A 23,211-nucleotide genomic window follows, 5' to 3' on the forward strand; every position below is an offset into this window, starting at 1 on the left:
GCTCAATTAGAGGTGTTAATGGATGGGAATTGAAATGGAGAGCTAAAAATAACCCGTACGTGTGTGCCCGTCCGACATTTCCTTCTTATGTTGTTAGCGAGACGCATCTGTTTATTATTTATGGGAGCGCGCGGTGTGTTTGTGTGCGTCGGGAAGCCGGGACATCCAGTTCCTTCTTTTCCTGCTCGGCGCGCTCAGTGATTCAGCACAAGAGAGCTAAATGTGCATACATCGATTCACCTATACTGGGCCAGTGTGTCTACTGTGTGTACGCGTGTGTGTGTGTGTGTGTGTGTGTGTGTGTGTGTGTGTGTGTGTGAGAGAGAGCGTGCGGGAGGGAGAGAGCGAGAAAGACAAGAGAATGCAAGACAAAAAGGAGAGAGGAGAGAGAGGTAGAAAGAGATAAAAAGGAAAAGACAAAGATGAAAAGAGAAAGAAAATGAGAGAGGATGACTAGAAAAAAGGAGAACAAAGAAAACAGTAAAAAAGACAAAAAAGAGAGGGAGAGAAAGGACGAGGGAAAGAGAGCGTTCAAGAGAGAAAAAAAATTAAAGAGAGAAAGAAAATGATAGAGAGACAGAATGGGAGTAAGACAGAAAAAGAGAGGGATAAAACGATTGAGAGATTGAGAGGGAAAACAGAAAAAGAAAGAAGTGCAAAAAGAGAAAAAGAATGAGAGAAAAAGAGAAAGACAATAGAATGCACGACAAAAAATAAGAGAGTGATAAAAAGAGTGAGAGTGAAAGAAAAGGATGGAGGGAAAACAAAAGAAAGAAGAGTGCAAAAAAGAAAAAGAAAATGAGAGAGGATGACTAGAAATAACGAGAAAAAAGAAAACAGTAAAAAAGACAAAAAAAGAGAGGGAGAGAAAGGACGAGGGAAAGTGTAAACGAGAGCGTTCAAGAGAGAAAAAAATTAAAGAGAGAAAGAAAATGATAGAGAGACAGAATGGGAGTGAGACAGAAAAAGAGTGATAAAAAGAGTGAGAGATTGAGAGAAAAGGATGGAGGGAAAACAAAAGAAGAGTGCAAATAAGAGAAAAAGAATGAGACAGAGAAAAAGAGAAAGACAATAGAATGCAAGACAAAAAAGAGGAGAGAGAGAAAAAAGGAGAAAGAGAAAAAGAGTAAAGATACACTAAAGAGCGACAAAGAAGAAAGAGAAAGAAAATGAGAGAGAAAAAACAGAAAATACAAGAAAAACAAAAACAGAGAGGAAAAAGACAAAAAAAGATAGAGGAAAAGCAAGAAAAGGAAAGAGAAAGAAATTGAGAGAGGCAAAGGAGAAAGCGAGAGAAAGAGTGAGGGAAAGAGTAAAAGAGAGCGTTCAAGAGAGAAAAAAATGAAAGAGAGAAAGAAAATGATAAAGACAGAAAAAGAGTGAGAAAATGGAGTGAAAACGAAAAGACAAAGAGTGCAAATAAGACAAAAAGGATGCGACAGAAAAAGAGAGAATGACTAGAGAATGTAAGACAAAAAGAGAAAAAGAAAGCTAAAAAGAAAAAGCGAGAAAGACGAGAGAAAAAATGAAAGAGAAATTAAGAGGCGGAGGAGTGGAGAAAGAGAAAAAGAGGTTTGCAAGAGAAAAAGAACAAAAAGACTAGAAAATACAAAGACAAAATCAGAAAGCGAGAGACAAAGACAATACAAAAGATAAAGAGGAAAAGCGAGAAAAAAGAAAAGTAAAGAGATGATGGAGGAGGAAAAAAAAACGAGTCTTTGGCCATGCCCCAAACAGAGGCCACCATTCAAGCCTGGGAAAAAAAAATCCCCGCACATACGCCAACAAAAAGACACCACAACTTATCTCGCACAACATGTAGATGACTGGCAAACTTTCCTCAAGCGACCAGATGGGAGCAGCGCTCAATATAGGCTGCTGACAGCCGTCCTATTACTTTTGAAAGCAGTTTCACAGTCACATCATTTGACACAGTTGCCGTTCCTACTGATCATTTTTCAACAAAGCAGTCCCGCTCAAATGGGACATTTTAATCAGCAAAATCACTACTCTGCTGCTTTCACGTCGCGTTGTTTCATCAACCGGTGTATTTTTTTCTGTTTTTATTGTATATATATATATATATATATATATATATATATATATATATATGCAGTAATATAAGTGTATTTTTTTTCTTTTATATATATATATATATATATATATATATATATATATATATATATATATATATATATATATATATATATATATATATATATATGTTTTTTTTCTTTTTTTAATATATATATATATATATATATATATATATATATATATATATATATATATATATATATATATATGTATATATATATGTATATATATATATATGTATGTATATATATATGTATATATATATATATGTATATATATATATATATACATATATATATATATATATGTATGTATATATATATATATATATATATATATATATGTATGTATATATGTTTGTATATACATACATATATATGTATTTTTTATATATTGTTTATAAATGTGTATGTATATATATATATATATAACTATATATGTATATATGTATTTTTTTTCTTTTTTTAATATATATATATGTATATATATGTATTTTTTTCTTTTTTATACACATATATATAAATGTGTATGTATATATATATATATATATATATATATATATATATATATATGTATATATGTATTTTTTTTTCTTTTTTTAATATATATATATATATATATATATATATATATATATATATATATATATATATAACTACATATAACTATATATATGTATATATATATGTATTTTTTTCTTTTTTATACACATATATATATATATATATATATATATATATATATATATATATATATATATATATATATACATATATATATACATATATGTATGTATTTTTTTATATATTTTTTTATATAGTTTATGTGCGTTTATGTGTGTGTGTATATATATATATATATATATATATATATATATATATATATATATATATATATATATATATATATATAACTATATATGTATATATGTATTTTTTTTTCTTTTTTTAATATATATATATATATATATATATATATATATATATATATATATATATATATATATATATATATAACTACATATAACTATATATATGTATATATATATGTATTTTTTTCTTTTTTATACACATATATATATATATATATATATACATATATATATACATATATGTATGTATTTTTTTATATATTTTTTTATATAGTTTATGTGCGTTTATGTGTGTGTGTATATATATATATATATATATATATATAAACTATATATATAAACTATATATATAACTACATTTATAATACATTTATAACTGGAATGCAGAGGTAAAAATGGAAGAGTTTACACGGTGATTGAGTTATTTTATTCCATTGAAGGCGCGCGCTCAGCTTTTGAGAAAATCGAAGGCGGTTTGGTGCGCCTTATAGTGCGGAAAATACAGTAAGCAGAAAAAAGTGCGAGAGGGATGAGAACGGGGTGGTTCTTGGAGCTTACCTTTTCCGTCTGCGCTTAACAACCGGAATCAGCTCCACATGTCGGTCAGGTGTGAGCGCGCGCGTGTGGTGTGTGTGTGTGTTTTCAGCGCATCTCCCCCTGTTGAGGTTTGAGTAATCTTAGGGTATTTGCGTGGAAACCTGCGCCGGTGGCCTTCCGCACCACACGCATCCAAAGAGCGGCCAAATTGGCAAATTCCACAAGATCCTCTTGAGCTTCCGCAGCGGGAGACGAGACAACCTGCAAAATTCCAAATGGCCGGCCCGATCGGGGCCCCCGTTATTCCCAGACCTCAAGTTTGAAGAAACGGGATCCAAGAATCCACTTTGTTTGAAATCCTCTTAAGGGCCTTTTTGATAGCGCTTCCACGCGGCTGAAGGGGATGCGGATTTGGAATCCGCCACCGTTGCAATCCGGGCCATCTTTTTTTTTTCCCTTCCCGGCCCGCGCATCCTCCCGCCGCGGTTATTTATTCATCGCCTTCCGGGGCTCCATCCCTGGCGTTTCCTTCCTGGAAGGACTTCCGGGGGGGCCTCGACGGCGTTCTCCGCCCCCGCCGCATTTGCGGGTGACCTTGGCGAGAGGGTGTGACGGGGAGCCGCCTGCGAGACAAAATCAGAGAAAAAAAGTGGGTCCTCTTGTTGTACTGACACCTAGCGTGCGCCCCCCCCCCCCCCCCCCCCCCCCCCTTCCCCGCTCCCGTCTATCATGGCGGCACTAAATCCTCCCCCGTCTCCCGTACCTGCCCGTCAAGATGCAATCAATAGTCCTGGCCCCCGTTAACGTCTCCCTGCACGTCCAAACGCGGGCGCACAAAGTAGCGGGGTTTTATATCATAGTGGGGACATCCCATGGACAATACATTTAGTAGCCCCGAAACTTAAAATCATTCAATCCCAAAGACGTAATTTTATGTTTTTAGGAGTCCACCAATATGGTCTCCATAAGTACAAGAGGCCCCCACTAATACGGTACAAACTGTAATTTGTCTGTAATTTGTAAAATGTCGAATAAACACACACACACACACACTCAGACAAGGGTTTTTTCTATCATAGAGGGGACATCTCACATTTCATAGACCTTAACCTTAAACATTCCCGTAAAAGACAAAAAGTCCCTGCAAAGACTGTACAGCCTTTAATTAAGTCCCCACCAGGTAGGAAACACTAAGGACACAGACAAGATTTTTTATTTTTTTTATTTTAGTGGGGACATCTTGCATTTGCTAGTTCCTAACCTTAAGCATCCCCAAAAGTACAAGAGGTCCCCACAAAGACAGTGCTGCCTGTAATTTGGCCCCCACGATGTAGAATAAAACTAAGGACACACACAGGCAAGGGTTTTTTTGGTTCATAGTGAGGACATCTTGCATTTCCCAGCCCTTAACCTTAAAAATCCCCCACAATTACAAGAGGTCCCCCACTATACAATACGTCCCCACCAGGTAGAAAAACCGAAGGACATACACACGCACAAGGGGTTTTTCCATCGTAGTGGGGGCATGTTGCACTTCCTAGTTCCCAACCTTAAACATCACAACACATTGCCTAACTTTTACTCCAACGTCAAGCAAATTCCAATTCAAAACTGTACTCTAAAACCAACTTTTGGCCCTCAAAAACATGCCTGAACTTGTGGGCTCCACCAAAATGGTCTCCATAAGTACAAGAGGTTCCCACAACTTTGTCTCCACCAGGTAGAAAAAAACCAAGGACACACACATGCAAACATGAGGTTTTCTATCATAGTGGGGACATCTCCAGATTGCATAACCTTTACCCTAACTTCAACCGAATTCCAACTCAAAACTATACCCTAAAAGCAAATGTTGGCCCTCAAAAATAGGTCTGAACTTGTGGGCTCCACTTGTGGTCCCCACAAAGACAGTAACACCCGGAATTTGGTCCTCACCGTGCAGGAAAAAAAACACGCACACACAGGGGCGGACTAATGAGACAAGCAGCGTATTGATCCGCTACGTGAATGTCAGACAGTTGAAAAGTGCGCCTGGCCGACTCTGGCCCGTCAATCATCTCGGGACGCTTCTGAAGAAGAAGTCCATTCCGTGATCATTGTGCGTTTTTTTTTTTTTTTTTCCCGGCGATTCACATCCCGCATTCCATATGCGGCGCTCGCACCCTGCATGCGGATTCGGTTTCTCTCTTCTGTTTTCTTTTTCGTTCTCCCCATCCGAGGTGTTTATTTTCCACTTCAAAAGCGCAGTAGAGATTTTTGCCTCCCTCTTCACCCCCACCCCAAAATGAAATTTTGAAAAGATGGATTGACGAACCTGGTTTTGCTGAGCATTCCACCTGCCGTCACATCTCCATCTTGGCGACGCGCTCGCGCTCCCTCAACTCGGCGGCGGAACAACACCCATCACCCCCCCGCACCCCACCCCACCCCCTTTTCTTCACTCCCCTCCTCTCCCCCTCCCCCCCGTCGGCCGCCTCGCTCTGGACAGCTGCGGCGCCGTGTCGGCCGCCTCTGTCGCTAGCGCTGCGGGCTGATTGAAATTTAAGTCGCGTTAATCCGGGAGTCCAGGTAGTGAATGGAGGAGGAGGGGACTGGCGGGGTAAAAAAAAAAAAAAAAAAAAACGGCGCTAGGATTCCTCCCAAGGTGGGCTCCGTCCCGCCGTCGGTCTGCGTCCCCTCATTCACTTGTTTGGACTCTTCCTCCTGTTTCTTTTTTTTTTTTTCTGCCGGCGCCCGAGAAGGAAGACGAGACGGGACTGAGGTCCGTCTGCGCTGGCGCCGATGTGTGACAGAGAGTGAGCGAGCGAGCGAGAGAGAGAGAGCGATAGAGATGTGGAGCCGGAGTGATGAAGTGGGGGGGGGGCAAACATGAGGGGAGGGAGAGGGAATGCAGGAGGATGGAGATGGAAAATGCTGCGTAGGAACAATACACAAGATGATCCAGTAGAGTCAATGTTTAATTTTGGCTTGTATCACTTTTAACGTTTCACTTCAGAATAGCGATATCCAATCTGTGGCCCGGGGGCCTTTTTTGGCCCGCCGTCTATTTTCGTGCGGTCCAGAATGACCCAAAAAAGACTAAAAACGTCACATGATTTAGCGGGCTATTTAACCTCGTGCATGCACGGTACCAATGTGGGACATTTTCGAAGATTTTTTTTTTGGGTAAATCAAAGGAGAAAGCATCGGAAAAAAAACACTAGGGAGTTGAAATTTCACGCTAATGCTAAACGCTAAAGTTCAAAATACAAGCATGCTGCAAATTCTAAACTGTTGCAGCTAGGCGTACTAAATAATCACAACACATATGTTCTTGGGTACCAGGTTGGACATACCCACACTCATTATAATCAACGTTTTTCGATGGATGTTAAACCTGTGTGTAATATTGCGTTTATTTTGATTTTTGAACCGACGTCTTTAGCGGTGGTTGAGATGGGCCAAGGGATAGAAATTTCTCGGATGACGTGTGTGTAACACCTTAAGTCAGTAGGTGGCGCCAAAGACCACTCAATGGCTATTTTTTTTGTCCCGTTTCAAGTCCTATATGAAAAGACCAACTTGCTTCAAACCAGTGTGAATACACTTGGAGTTACTTTGTATGAGTGGGGGAAAAGTGGTGAGCTTGACTCACTTTTTCAAGTTGTGTATTTTGCCTTGTATTTTATAAAAACTACATATCTATATAAATATATAAAAAAAATATAAAAAAATCTCTAAAAATGTTAGTTATCCAGCCCTCAAAAGCAGGTACCACGTTGGTACTAAAAACGTGAGAGTAGTATTTTTAAGGGTTAGTAAAATTAGGGGCCAGAACTACAAATATTTCCTCGATAAATACAGGGGTCCTCTACTTACGACCTGGATCCGTTCTTAAGACGCGGTGTAACCCGAATTTCAATAAGTGGAACACCCCATCAAATAATAACTAGAATTAGAATTTATGACGCTGAGCTTTCACAATACTTTTCATCTTTACACACTTCATCCACACTTCCAATCAACGGTTCACAGTGTACAGTGTACATTTTTTTTTCATTTTCCAGAATGTATTTTGAATTCCAAAATTGCGTGATAAATGATTATAAGCACTAATGTAATTGTAATATCTATATGTTACCATTTTTGACGGGTTTTTATAACTTATTAATATTATTTAAAGGGTTTAGGAGCATTTTTTGGGGCTTGGAACGGATCAGGCTACTTACATGTAAATAAAGGCTCTACTTACGAAAAGTGTTACGAAATGACTTCCGAAACAAATTTATTTTGTAAGTTGAGGTACCACTGTAGAGTGGGTTAGGGTTAGGGTTATAGGGTGATGTATAAAATGAGGACCGGCAAACGGTGGAAGGCGGGCCACAAATGGCCTCCGTGCCATAGTTTGGACGCCTCTGCCCGAATGCATTATTGAAAAAAAAAAAAAATAGGGTTAGGGTTATAGGGTGATGTATAAAATGAGGACCGGCAAACGGTGGAAGGCCCCCGTGCCATAGTTTGGACGCCTCTGCCCGAATGCATTATTGAAAAAAAAAAAAAAAAATAGGGTTAGGGTTAGGGTTATAGGGTGATGTATAAAATGAGGACCGGCAAACGGTGGAAAGCGGGCCACAAATGGCCCCCATGCCATAGTTTGCACGCCTCTGCCCGAATGCATCATTGAAAAAAAAAATAAAAAATAGGGTTAGGGTTATAGGGTGATGTATAAAATGAGGACCGGCAAACGGTGGAAGGCGGGCCACAAATGGCCCCCGTGCCATACTTTGGACGCCTCTGCCCGAATGCATCATTGAAAAAAAATAAATAAAAAATAGGGTTAGGGTTATAGGGTGATGTATAAAATGAGGACCGGCAAACGGTGGAAAGCGGGCCACAAATGGCCCCCACGCCATAGTTTGGACGCCGAACAAATGATGTCAGAGATGTCAGACAAATTGCACAATGTTGGTTTGCATCCAGTTCGAAGGCGTATTTTAGCGACGCGGTTTCTTCTTCGTCGCGCGGGGAGGACCGGCGTGACGGACATATGGAGGAAGAGCAGGAGATGAAAGCGAGACAAGCTCTCGGCGCCCGCAGCTACTCCGAGGTGAAGAAGAGACGAGCAAGGCCGAGGCTCTCCCGGGGCGTTAGCCAGATAAGCCGGCAGAAGAACGGATCGGAGTCGGACACGCGTAGCCCCCGCACGCCTTCAAAGGCGCCCGATCGCGCCGAAACGCAATGGGAAGAATCGCTGCCGACGAGGCGTCGGGAAGACGGAGATGAAAGCCAGACGGGACGCGGCTCGCGCTCGGCCTTCTCGTTCTCCGACGTTCCCCCGACGGTAATTATTTGGCCCGCGGTCAGGTATTTTTTTGGAACTCCCCCGACGCCAGCCGGCGCTTTTGATACCTCATCCGGTCCAATCGTATCCGGTTAACGGCGTTCCGCTTCACGGCTCATCGGCTCGCAATTAATGCGCCCTCCGGCGAACGTTACGAGGAGCCGTGGTGTTCTGTGACCTCGCTTTTCATAAGAGCGCTAGTTGTTATTATGTTTGGGTGTCTTGGTGGAAACGCGAGAAAGCGGATCCAGAGATTTCTTTCTCAGTGCTATCTAAATCAGTTTCCAAGATATATTTTACTCTTAGTGTCTCCTAAATGGGGGTACGTGAATGTAGTTTCATGATTTTGAATGCCATCACGGGAAAAAGGTTTTTTCTTTTCAAAATAAGAGCAAATGAACAGGAACGTGAAGCGACTTGGAACGTAAAGCGTGTTATAGTGCTTTTTTGATTCAACCTTGTAGGTCTTTATTTTTAGTTTCAATCTAATGTAAAGCTTTTTAATGTCATGACCCTTCATTTTTCCTTTCAAACAAAGAGCAAATGAATTGAAACGTGAATCAACCTGTCGCTCAGTTGTTATACGACCTTTGCTAAATGTCGTATGCTTTTATTTTCTCAAACTTAAATCTGAATGCATTTCAATGCCATCCCAGGAATAGAGCTCTTCTTTTCTTTTCAAATTAAGAGCAAATGAACTGAAACCAGAAGAAACCTATTGCTAAAATGTGTGAAACTGACTTTTCCTGAACCTTGTATCCCTTTATTTTTAGTTTCTATCTGATTTAATGCTTTTTAATGTCATGACAATAACCCCACATAATTTCCTTTTAAACTAAGAGCAAATTAATTAAAACGTGAATCAACCGGTCGTTCAGTTGTGTTACAGTGACTCATTTGCTAAGTGTTGCATGCCTTTATTTTGTCAAAGTAAAATTTGAATGCTTTTTAATGCCATCACGGGAATACTTTTTGTCTTTTCAAATTTAGAGCAAATGAACTGAAACATGAAGCAACTTATTGCTTGTGAAAGTGAATTTTTTACTGTACCTTGTAAACGTTAATTTTTAGTGTCAATCCAATGCTTTTTTATGTCATGACAGGAACGCAGTTTTCTTTTCAAACTAAGAGCGAATTAATTGGAACATGAATCAACTTATTGCTTACAACTTATTATTACTCAATGCCGTATGCCTTTATTTTCCAACATTTCAATCTAATTGAATGCTTTCGAATGCCGTGACAGCGACACTACATTGTTCTTTTCAAATTAAGATGAAATATATTGGAACATGAATCATTGTAGTGACATCTTTGCAAAACATTGAATGCCTCGTCAACCTGGCTTTAAAATGGAGCCGTTTTGTTTTTAATATTTTTTTCTTGAGTTTCTTCTTTACCTTGGAGAGGCGGGCAACATTCCATGCCAAGCAGCGCGAGTTTATTTATAACCCGGAGAGCACTTGATGAAGACAATGGCGCCGAAGAGCTCGTTCAAGTGTCGCGCCAGCTGACATCTTCGGCATGGCTAATTATCTTGTTACGACCAAGTTAGATCTCCTTTCCTCCCTTAAAAAAAAAAATTTGCGACCTGCCCAACCGATGCTGTTGCCGTGGCGACAAACCAGCCATGTTCCTTGTTTAAATTGGGAAAGTCGTCAGCCGGTATTTTGTTAGCTCATTCAATCCCAAAGACGTTATTTTTACGTTTTTCTTTGAAAGATTTCAGCCATTAAACCTCAAGGGCTTATTTACATTTTTTTTTTCCACGTTTGGCAACATGCCGGTCTAAAAATGGCTGCTACTAAAGGAGTCAAAAAACTAAAGTAATCAAATATGTAATTGAGTACAAAGTAATTGAGTTGTTTAAAGTAATTAGCTACTATATTGATTACTGTAGTACTTACTTTTCCAAGGTAATCGATGACTTTATCGTGACTGCTGCTCAACGCAGTATGCCTTTTTTTGTTAAGTTCAAATCTCATTTCATGTTTTTAATGCAGAGACAGCAACAGTGCATTTTTCTTTTCAAATTAAGAGCAGATCAATTGAAACATGAATTCATTGCTGAATCATGTCATAGTGACTCCTTTGCAAAACTTATGTGCTTATTTTGTTAAGTTTGAATTGAATATGATGCATATTTAATGTCACGGCAGGTTCACGGCATCTTTTCAAATTAAGAGCAAATGAATTGGAGCATGAAGCAACCTGTTGCTAATAATGTCATAGTGATTCCTTTGCTAAAGGTTGTAAGCCCTTATTTTGTTAAGTCTGAGTCTATTTTACTTTAATGTATATTTAATGTCACGGCAGCAATACTTTCAGTTTTCTTTTCTAATTAAGAGCACGTAGATTAGAAGAAGAAGAAACTTATTGTTAAATTTTGCTTTAGTGACTCCTTACCTCAATGAGGTATGCCTTTATTTTGTTAATTTTCATTCTAATGAAATGCTTTTTAATGTCATGGCAGGAAACACATTTTTCTTTTCAAATTAAGAACAAATTAATCGGAACATGAAGCAAATTCTTAAATCATGTCATAGTGATGCCTTTTCTAAACGTTGCATGACATTTAAATGATTACTTTAGGAAAAAGTGTTAACAATCAATTTGGTACTTAAGTACTAAATCAATTCAGTCATTTTGGTACTGAAGTAATCAGGTACTAAGTAATAGATTACCTTACAATATTACAGTACATTATTTTGCTGTTTTGAACGTTCGTGCTCAATGCTGGAGGTGTCCTTGACAAGCTCATGTTTTTTATAAGGGCCCAATGACAGGCTTTGTCTCCTGCGTGCAAGCTGTCCGCTGCTTTCAGGACAAGGGACAGCTCCGGGGCAAAGGTCATCGTCTCACGATGAAATCCGCCCACACAGATGCACTGCAAAAGTTAATCAACAAACTATACTGATTTGCATCCATTTTAGTAACGGCTTGGACGGTCCAGTATACATAGCGTGCATTTTTTGGGTAATACATGAGAAAACAGGAGTACCCGAAGAAAACCCACACTGTGGGTAATATGCAAACTCGATTTTTGATCATCGATGAATTATTTAGGGACCTTTTTAAATAGTTCTCTGCCAGCTCACTTTGAATGGATTTTGCACGGATGTAGCCGTCAATGGCAGTGAATGATTTCAATTGGGATATTCCAAATCCTCAGAATTCCACCTTGTCCACAGGAATGATTTTCTAATCCCTGTCATCCTCCATGAAAGCGGATTGGTTATCTTTGTGTTGAATCCAAATAAAACAGAGAGATAGGTAGCTAGCCAGCTAGCTACAAGTAAGATAGATAGATATATCGATAGAGCGATGGATATATGGATGGATGGATGATGGATGCATGGATGGATAGATAGATAGATAGATAGATAACTAGCAAGCAAGGTGGATCGCTACAAGCTAGCGAGCTAAAATGTTTGCTAGTTGCTTAATTGTTAGTAGCTAGAACATAGAAAGCTAGCTAGCTAGATAGATAGCCAGCGAAAAAAGATAGATAGATAGATAGATAGATGGATAGATGGATAGATAACTAGCAAGCGAGGTGTATCTATCGCTAAAGCTAGCTAGCTAGAACGTCGACAGCTAGACAGATAGCTAGCCAGCTCAGATAGATAGATAGCAAGGTAGATAACTACACAACTAGCGAGCTAGCTAGATAGCTGTAAAGCTAGGTAGCTAGAACATAGACAACTAGATAGATAGATAGCTACACAACTAGCAAGCTAGCTAGATAGCTACACAGCTAGCTTGATAGAACATAGATAGATAGATAGATAGATAGATAACTAGCAAGCGAGGTGTATCTATCGCTAAACCTAGCTAGCTAGAACATCGACAGCTAGACAGATAGCCAGCCAGCTCAGATCAAGCTAGCTAGATAGTTACAAAGCTAGCTTGATAGAACATAGATAGATAGATAGATAGATAACAAGCAAGTGAGGTGTATTACTACAATCTAACTAGCTAGAACAACGACAGCTAGACAGATAGCTAGCCAGCTCAGATAGATTGATAGATAGATAGCAAGGTAAATAACTACACAACTAGCAAGCTAGCTCGATAGCTACAAAGCTAGCTAGCTAGAAAGATAGATAGATAGATAGATAGATAGATAGATAGATAGATAGATAGATAGATAGATAGATAGATAGATAGGTGAGAGCTAGTCTTGGGACCGATTCCAATAATAATTGAAGTCTGTTCTTCAAGCGCATTAATTAGCTGTTTTAGTGAACGAAAGCCCTCAACCCCAATGGACTTTTGAGCGAATAAGTAAAGCTCATGTGTCCCATCGCGACACCCTGATGGGAAAACTGGAAAGTCAGCCTTGCTTTGTGAGTGGCCAGTTCTAAAAGCGCATAGTTGTTAGCAGGCAGCTGGGACTTGTGTGTGTTTGCGGGCTCCTGTTGATGTGTCGGACGGAGCTGGCGGCGAAGGCGTGACAGATGGCGAGTGAGCGGAGAGACGGAGGAGAAAGCATGAATGACCCCACCGTGCCTCTAGTCAGCGCCTAATCAGTGCGGGGGCCACCGAGCGGCTATGGGGGCGTGGTGCCGCGCTCATCCCGGGCTCGTCACGTTACGGGCCACAGATCGACCCCGCTACCTCCTCCTGCTTGGAATTTCCAGGAATGCCGCAGTTGCTTTCAAGGGGATATACACACACACACACACACACACACATATATATATATATATATATATATATATATATATATATATATATATATTTGTCAAAGACACCTCCAACAACAACATTAATTTGTAATTATGGGGCGTCTGCGGGTGCGTGACGTTGTGTAAAATAGCTAATGAACACGTTGATCTGATACAAGCGAGTGCAAAAGGACACCGCGCCGCGTTATTGCTTTGACTCATTAATAACGGCAGCTTGCGTTATTTGTCTCCATTCATATTTCACAACATTAGGTACATCTGCGCCCCGTCTCGTTAGATGCAACACGGGAGCCGCCGCCGGCCTCGTCAAGATCGTAAGGCCCAATTAAAGTCGTTGCATGCGTGATTAAACGCGTTTTCTTTTCAAACCTGTTATTGAACTACTCTACCGTATTTTCCGCGCGCAAAACTAAGAACTGACGTTCCTACTGATCACTTTTGAACAAAACAGGCTTCCCCAAATGTGATGTTTTAACCCACTAAAATCACTACTGTTTTTTTTTATGTCACTGCGTTTCAGAAACCAAGTTAAAGACTAAAAATTCACCTCATGTTTCTAATGGTCCTTAATGACGAGCAGTGCTAGATGCTAGCAGTGGCCTGCAGTGCTAGATGCTAGCAGTGGCCTGCATTATTAGGTAATTGCAATGTTAGCAGCTAGCAGCACTTAAATGCCCCCCATATAGGCTGGCGAAAGCAAACTGATTATTTTTCCGTTAATTGAACTGATATAAATGACTCAGTTGACATGTTTGCCGTTCATACTGATCATTTTTGAACAATGCAAGCCCAAAGCAGCCCCAAATGGGATGTTTTCCAAAACAGTCTGTAGTGACGGGCAGTATTACATGCTAGCAACACTAAACTCCCCCATTTAGGTTGGCGAGAGCGGACTGATTATTTTTCTGTTAATAGAACTTACATAAATGACTGTTTGCCGTTCCTACTGATTACTTTTGAACAAAGCAGCCCCCAATGTGATGTTTTTAATAACAGTCTGTAGTGACGGGCAGTATTACATGCTAGCAACACTAAACTCCCCCATATAGGTTGGCGAGAGCGGACTGATTATTTTTCTGTTTATAGAACTTACATAAATGACTGTTTGCCGTTCCTACTGATCACTTTTGAACAAAGCAGCCCCAAATGTGATGTTTTCCAAAACAGTCTGTAGTGACGGGCAGTATTAGATGCTAGCAACACTAAACTCCCCCATATAGGTTGGCGAGAGCGGACTGATTATTTTTCTGTTAATAGAACTGACATAAATGACTATTTGCCGTTCCTACTGATCACTTTGGAACAAAACAGGCTTCCCCAACTACAATCACTCCTGTTTTTTGTTTTTTTTCCCACTGCGTTTCATAAACCAAGGTAAAGACTAAAATTCACTTCATGTGTCTAACGGGTAAAACAGTCCGTAGTGACAAGCAGTGCTAGATGCTAACATTACAAGGTAATAGTGTTAGCGGCTAGCAGCCCTCAAATGCCCCATATAGGCTGGCAAAAGCAAGCTGATTATTTTTCCGTTAAGTGAACTGACATATATAACTCAATTGACATTTTTGCCGTTCCTACTGATCACTTTTGAACAAAGCAGCCCCAAATGTGATGTTGTTCAAAACAGTTTGTAGTGACGGGTAGTATTAGATGCTAGCAGCACTCAACTGGCCCATATAGGCTGGCGAGAGCGGACTGATTGTTTTTCTGTGAATAGAACTGACATAAATGACTGTTTGCCGTTCCTACTGATCACATTTGAACAAAGCAGACCCAAAGCAGCCCTAAACAGTCTGTAGTGACGGGCAGTATTAGATGCTAGCATTTTTTGCTAGCGGGAGCCGTCGCTAATTACAAAGGCAGACACAAATGACACGTTTACCGTTCCTACCGATCACTTTTTGAACAAAGCAGTTTCCTGAAATGTGAAAAAATCATGAGCGCGAACGGGTTTATTTATTGATCCACACGGCCAGTCCCGACCCTGGAATAAACGGCCGCCGAAGCCAGCTAGTCCCAACGCTCGAGAAGACGCGTTTCACTTTTTTGACCCGGAAAGTTTGCTCATTTCGGGCCTGACGCCGGCAAGCACCTGGAGTTGTGACGCAATAAAAGCGGACGGAATCGATATTTGAGTCGGCCCGTTCGTCCTTGGAGACGGCCATCTGCATGGCCAGCATCCATTCTAATAGCATCACTATCGGCTATCCGATAAAGGGCAAGGAGAGTCATATAGCAGCCAAAGTGTTCATCTGAAGTCTGTGGGCGTTTTCTTTCTTGGGGCCCGCGCAGCTTGTGTTAGCCCAAGGCCGGACATGCAGCGCGGCCTCGTCAATCTCTCGGCCGTCTTCCGTGCTTTCAAAGAGGGAAACATTTCCTTTCATTTTTTTTATTAATGCTGAAGTCTTTTCAGCAGTGCTGTGGATCTGAAACCTCAGATCTTGGGGTGCTCCAAATTTTCCGACCAATGGCGTCCTCGTCGTCTTCGCTAGCCGCTAACGCGAGGACGAGACGTAAGGTGCGTTCAAATGAAGTTGTACGTTTCAAAGTCAGAAACAATGAGTTCATTCATTCATTATTTTGAAAGGATTTTTGCGTGTTTGTTTTATTTCAAATTTCCAGTAGCCTCTGAAGTTCCTTTAAGGACCCCCATTTGAGAACCACTGACATCATAGGTGTGGAACTCCAGTCCTGGAGGGCCGGCATCCTGCATGTTTTCCAGTTTTCTTTCCCCAACACACCTGATTCAAATGATTAGCTCATTAGCAAGCTCTGCAGGAGCTTCCAAATGATCCCAATCATTTGAATCAGGTGTTTTGGAGGGAAAAGATTTAAAAACATGTAGGATACCGGCCCTCGAGGACTGGAGTTCCACACCTGTGCACTGACATAGACAAACAATGGCAAGCCCAAATCTCATTTTGTTTTATTTCTACGAACGTTTGAACTCCACACCTCCTTCCTAACTTTCTTAACCCTTCGCTTGTGCGGGTCTGAAATCCGTCCCTGTTTATTTCCCTTTTTCCGCACAGCCAATAACGCGATCCACGTGATTGGATCCGTATCGGCGTGACCGACTTTGACTCGCCTCAGCAGATGGACGATCTCTTTGCTCGGCGGCGTTCTCTCGGGACCGCTAATACGTTCGCTTCGGTTTCGCCGGCGTCATATTTACGGCGCCGTCTAATTTTCGGATTCCCGAGCGAGCGCCGGGGCAATTATCTCAAGTGAGTCCAGGTGTTTGGGAATTCCGGTTAAATGGCCACCGCGTGGCAATGTATGGCCGCCGTGCGCCCGATCTATCTTTAGACTGTAAGACACTGAGGTCTACGTTCTGGAGGGGGTGGGGGGCGCTTTTTACTCCGGTCCCCGGGGGGGTCTTGGTTGGGGACCAAGCTTCGTCAGAGCGCTAAATAAAATAAAAGCTCGCTCGCCCGCATCAGTTGCAGGACGGTGATTTTGAAAGGCAGCATGACGCAAAGATTGGCGGCGCAGAAATTTCACATACGGACAGAAAGCCTTTCATTTATTTCGTATTTGTTTCTGCTCCTTGTTTGAGGTTGATGTCATCCAAATGTTTGGGGGAAAAAATGGGTCATATTTCCTCATCGCTGCTTTTGGGGACTAAACTTGCTTGGAGCAGTATTACTCGATCGAGTTTTTTTCTAACATTTCATACTGTAAATGAGTATAAAAATAATAACCACGATTATTTTGGTCGATATTGAAATCACGATTATTCATCGTGTTCGATCAAACTGCCCTTTTTTTTAACAGTTGTAGCATTATGCTACAAATTATGGAAATTCCTTTGATTGTTTTATGATATCATAAAAGTATCAATGGAAATCAAAACACTAGATGATTAAAAAATGTGAATTTTCAAAATGCGTTTCTATGTGATTGCAGCTGGACGTGCGAGAGTTTGTGCACAAAAAAAAATTTGTCCAAATTTTGGACCATCGTAAACCATTATAATGACAATTTTTGAGATGTATTTTAATAGGATTTATTAAATTTATTTTCCTGAGATTTTTGCAACTTTCCCTCGAGCGGCGGTCAAACAATATCACCAACAGAATATTATTTGTTCTCGCAATGGTTGTACTGAAAAAAGGCCAGGTATTGTCACGATACCGAAACCGTTTCTCGCCCATTTCTGAAAAGCATTTACCGTTTCTGTTGGTATTGGTATTGATATCCCACAGTACTGTAGGCTGCAATATCGGTTTGATATCAGAAGTGAAAAGGTTGTATGGAGACAGCCTCAGTTACTCAACCGCCGCCTTCAGATGACGCCATCTTTCAACTAACATTGTAAATAAAGAAAAGCGTGTATAATTCCTGTTGATATCACATTGGGTCAATATCGGATATTGTACAGTATTCTGGGCTGCAATATCGGTATCGTAAGTGAAAAAATATCACTCCTTCCCTTATGTTCTTCTCTCCCCACGGCAGACCAACATCCCGTTCCTCCAGAACGTGTTCTCCAACCACCAGTTCCTGCACTCCACCGTGGACACGCAATTCATAGACGAGAACCAGGAACTGTTCAACCTCAAGCCCACGCAGAACCGAGCGCAGAAGCTGCTGCACTATCTCGGTCGGGCCACAGACAAACAACATTTTGGTGGTCTTTGCATATTCCGCCTCTTCTAACCGTGTGCTGCGTTTGAAGGTCACGTGATGGTGAACGGTCCGACCACGCCCATCCCGGTGAAGGCCAAACCGTCCTCTATCGACCCCGTGGTTCCGCCCGTCACCATGGGTATGTATCAAAAACCGGTGGAAGGTTCTGCCTTTGCTAACTGTCCCTTCTCCCGCATCCGACTGTATGTCAGTTTTCAATAACGGTGACTGGAGACAAAGACCACAACCTCAGTCAAACATCCTTTGGAAAAGGGTTTTGCTATTTCAGACCAATCCGTTCTGAAGAGTGTCTCGACATTTTCGTCCTCAAGTAGACTGTTATTTACAATCATCAGCCTTTGTGACGCAGGGTATCTCTTGGGTTCCTCTTGGTTCCTACATGGAGCACTACAAAATGTAATACCAACAGCGGCCAGAGGCGGCGCCAAAAAACTAAGATAAAGCCAAACAAAGCACAAATGAATGAACTGTTAAACTAAATCACTTCCAAAACGTCAAAATTTTGGTTAGGGCCCATGCTACCCGGTACCGGTTGATCCATTGGCTGGTACGGGACCATACCAACGGTTATTAAAACACAATTTGCCAATCACGCCGATAAACCTTACATTTATTCTGATGGAAACGGATAGCTTGACTTCCCCGCGGGCCTCGCGTACTCAAATTGTAAACACCGGTGGAACCCCAAGGCACTTTGGATAAAAGCACCCTCTGAATGATAAATGGCTTGTCCAACAGTCAGATGGCTTTAGGCGCAGAAGCTTGGCTAAAAGTTTGCGTTTAGCACCCGCCCTGGGAGACCATCACACCCTGGGCAATTCAGGAAGTCCAAAGTGTCTGCGGGACGGACTTAGCCGCCACGCGAAGCTAACATGACACGCGCAATCGGCGGTCTCCTCGCCCATTTCGGAATTTGCCCCAAAAGCCGCGCACTCTGGACTTTGGATCGATTGAGCAATGCTTAGCGTTGCCCGTTCCACCTCGGTGGGCTTTTTTGTTTGTTTGTTTGATTCAAATGCTCTTTCCGATATTTGCTACTTTTGCGAGTGGAAAATCAGCATCACTGCAGCACAGGCAGCCCTTGAAATTAGTCACGTTTTTTACTAAATGGTGTGAAAAACTTTCATGTCTCCAAATTTTCTTGTCTCTAAGCCTTAATCGAGGTATTTTTCCCCCTATTTTTCAGATAGTTCTTTCCACAAATCATCTTTATTCTTTATTTCTGATTGTCTTAACAAAGTTTTGACTTATCTGATTGTTTTGTTGACATTCTCGTAAATCCATCTAGTGGATGCAAAACACAACCCCAGCCATTACTGTGGCTTCTATTCTACGCGCCTTATAATGTGACATGCCCTTATATATGAAAACAGTTTTAAAATAGCCTTTCATTGAATTCGTGCGTTATAGTGCGGAAAATACGGTAACTGGATAATGACCAACGACGTCGGGTGACACAAGTGGTGACGATCACGACGACAGATTAAAACGACGGATGAAATGTTTCCATCGGTCTTATTCCGTCATTTTTAAACTTCCCACTTGTGTTACAAAAGGACAAAGTATTATAAAACATCAAATGTCGTTCCTGCAATTAATCGAATCTGACGGGCAAAAAGCATGCCCTTCAAACTTACCGCCGGTCGGCATTACGAGACAAGCCTTTGAAGTTTTATTAGAGGAAAAGATTTACAAGATGAGAGACTATTCCAGTTTCCTCCTACATTCTCACAACATGCATGGTAAGCATAATTTGCCCTTAGGTGCCCCACCATTGACTCGCACCTTTGGTCAGTATCCCGATTTAATTATTGTGATTGGATTTATTTCATTTTTATTACAATGTGTCATCTTAAAAAAAAAAAAAAGAAAGAAAAATGGCGGCGCACAAGCTGATCTAAGAATAGCGCGTTCACACAATTGAGATGAGCCCTTAATCTGTAATTTTGGCACGCTTGTAACGCTACATGCGCTTCTAGTATGCGAACACTTCGATAAAGACTGCCGCGCGGCAATCGGAATCGGGCCCGCGGATGTTTCGGCAGACTCTCGTTATGTGAAATAGGGGGCGTGGCCAGCCGGGAGCAGGTACGCGTGGAGGCGTCGCCCTAAAGCTGAGTAATGAGATTTGTAACGTGCGTTTTATTCATTCATCGGAGGGATTGAGTGGCAGAAGAGAGGGATTAGGCCAGTATTATCACACTCGGCGGCGGGTGAGGGACACCTAACGGGAGCCGCGTTCTAAAAAGAGGACAGAAGAGGCTTTGGTCCGGCGTCGGCTATAATCCTCCCCGCATCCAGAGGCAATCATCGGCCGCGACCCGATGGGCAACGCTCGCGAGCCCATGCGGACATTTGAAAGCGTAAAATGTAAACTTTAGGTGCAACTTCTCCCTGATGGCGCCCATAAAACGGCCAATTAACTCCATCCCCGCGCATGTCGGCTACATCGAGTGTGTGATTACAGTAATCGTAATGCACACAGTCGGCGAGCAACGCAAATGGATTTATAATGTGTGTTGTGGCGCTCTAAGTGACATTCTATCGCTTGTTGTATTATTTATACCCGGGCCCGAACCACGATGCTCCGCGGCGCCGTAAATGCCGTACGAATGGGCGGGAAATGCGCATAAATCATTTGCCTGATTCCTTTTTGATAAGTTTAAAGTGTCCTTCTTAGTCGGGAGCCGGCGGGCGCCGCTCATTACTGGCGCCACGCGGGAGTCGGTTTGCTCGGCGAGGGAAAAGGTCAAGTGCGAAGGAAGCCGAAAGAAAAGTATGAGATGTCCGCGAGCGTGCAGCCGATAGACGCTAGCTCATTAACTGGACTAATTGATTGATGAACACGCACTCCCCAGCTCGGATTGATCTCGATCGGGCTACCGATATTCGGAAGCCTCTGCTAGGGCGTCTGTTTAATTGCCCGGCAGAGTCCGATGTGTTGTTGGAGCTTTGACGCTCGATCTGTACCTCCGTGTTAGCGCGAGGCGCTTTGTTGTTTTTCTTTCCGTTTGTTGACGTCCTCCAAAAGCCACTTCAAAGACATAACAGCGGTACCTCTACTTACGCTTGTCTCCGGTTAGGAAACGTTGGGCTTACGAAATGCCCCTTCCTCAAAATATTCTCTCTTGTTATGAATGAAAATTCAGGATACGAAATGTGAAAATTGTTGGGTCTTTGCACTTATGTATGCACTTTTCATCTTTCCATGAAAAATTCACGCTAATAATCACTAATAATCATAAAACTGACATTAGCTACGGCTAACGTTTACATCAAGGGTGTCAAACTGATTTTTATCATGGGCCACATTGTACTTAAGGTGTCTGTTAGAGGGCCAGAATAAATCTAAAAATAGTCTAAAAAAGCTTCAATTTCAACGTACCCCTTTAATTTCTCTAAAATCCTGAAAATTTAGGACTTAAAAATAGAAAAACATGTGTCTAATAAACGCAGTATTTGCTGGTTTATCATCTTTAACTAGTTTTGAAAACAAAGGCCGATAAAAACTTTTCAAAAGATAGATCGGGAACAAAACATGGTTATTTTTGAAGACAATCTGCAAGTTTAGCTAGAAACTTGAAATCAAATCAGCATTTGGCGGGTCACATAAAATGATGTGGCGGGCCGGTTCTGGCCCCCGGGCCTTGAGTTTGACACCTGTGGTTTACATATTCACATAAAAACACGTACGTACCACTTTGGGTAGCTGTAAACAAACCGCTGAACACTTTTTCTCAAATTTTCTCGCTAGTTATCTAGAGTGCAGTTATTGTCATTCGCACAACATTAGCATAACATACACGAAACACTTGGCGCGACCTTAAACTTAAGTAAAATTACATGCTTAAAATTATCCCAGAATAAATGTTATCGCTCCCGTGGACTTGTATATGAGTCCTCGATCACTGGAAATGTAAAATAAAAATACAAATAAAAAGACCTAAACAAACCAGCGCCATCTCAAGGAAAACAAATAAACTGCATTCGTATTATCAACTACAATTAATATTATGAATTTAAAGTGTTTATGAGCTTGTTTTGAGGCTAGGAACAGATTAGGCGATAAATATGTAAAAAGCGCCTTTGCTTACAAAAAAATTCAACTTACGAAATTACTTTTGGAACGAATTAATTTCGTAACTACGGCCCGGGGGCCGTTTGCGGCCACCATCCATATTTTTGCGTCCCGCAACATATGCTAAAATCTTAATTTGGCCCACAAATGCCATCTGAGAGGATAAAGAATCTATGCTTGAGATTATTTCTCTCCATCGCCCACAAAGCACGCTTGTGTTTTCAAAAATTCCCGTCGGCGCCCTTAAATAGAAGCCGAGTGTGACCACAATCCAAAAGGCATTTCGTCACAAAGTTATTTCAAATACTTATATTAATATGGCTCAAAATGTGCGTATCCACGCGGCTGTGACCGATGCGCACGCTGTGATGGATGCTCGGGGGGATTTAAATAACCAATGGCGCCCACTGCTACCGCCGCGCTAGGCACGGGCCCGAATTAGATTCTGGCAGTGTGATAACTTTCATCGAAAATTTCACAGTAAAAATACATCTTTGGGTATGCATGAGTTGATTGTGACTATTCTGCGAGTTATGCGAAAGATGTGAATGTTAAGTTTACGTTAACACTGATTTCAAGTCCGTATATGTTGTCGTTGGAATGTTTTCCACCGGATTTGTTTTTTCCTAAATCTAACCTTTAACCCTTGTGGCATTATGTTGCAAATTATGGAAATTCTTTTGGTTTTTTTTGGAATATCATAAAAGTATCAATGGAAAAAAAAAACACTCGGGAGCTGAAATTTCCAGATGATTAAAAAATGTGAATTTTCAAAATGCAATGATTCTGACATTCCTGTGTAATTGCAGCCGGACGTGCAAGATTTTATGTACAAAAATAATCTTTGTCCAAATTTTGGACCATATAAAACCATTGTAATTGCAATTTTTGTGATGCATTTTAATATGATTTATGACATTGATTTTCTTGCGATTTTTGCAACATTCCGTCGAGCGGCGGTCAA

General features: G+C 41.1%; 2 protein-coding genes across 2 annotated transcripts in view; one reads left to right on the forward strand and one right to left on the reverse strand.

Annotated features, from left to right (window-relative positions):
- LOC148428632 (leucine-rich repeat and fibronectin type-III domain-containing protein 4) overlaps positions 1–6,283 on the reverse strand; it is a 46,299-nt gene extending 40,016 nt beyond the window's left edge. The window contains exons 1-2 of the mRNA XM_088425867.1: positions 5,820–6,283; positions 3,527–4,128 (exon numbers count right to left, since the gene is read on the reverse strand). The gene's annotated coding sequence lies outside the window, so the exon portion shown is untranslated. The remainder of the gene's footprint in view (positions 1–3,526; positions 4,129–5,819) is intronic.
- Positions 1–23,211, forward strand: part of LOC148428631 (pyruvate carboxylase, mitochondrial-like) — a 210,648-nt gene that overhangs the window by 150,761 nt on the left and 36,676 nt on the right. The window contains exons 13-14 of the mRNA XM_088425847.1: positions 17,978–18,122; positions 18,198–18,287. Coding sequence (XP_088281973.1) covers positions 17,978–18,122; positions 18,198–18,287 — 235 coding nt within the window. The remainder of the gene's footprint in view (positions 1–17,977; positions 18,123–18,197; positions 18,288–23,211) is intronic.

The sequence above is a fragment of the Hippichthys cyanospilos genome, chromosome 1 (genome assembly GCF_059441005.1).
Source record: "Hippichthys cyanospilos isolate Australia breed blue-spotted pipefish chromosome 1, RoL_Hcya_1.0, whole genome shotgun sequence".
Lineage (NCBI taxonomy): Eukaryota > Metazoa > Chordata > Actinopteri > Syngnathiformes > Syngnathidae > Hippichthys > Hippichthys cyanospilos.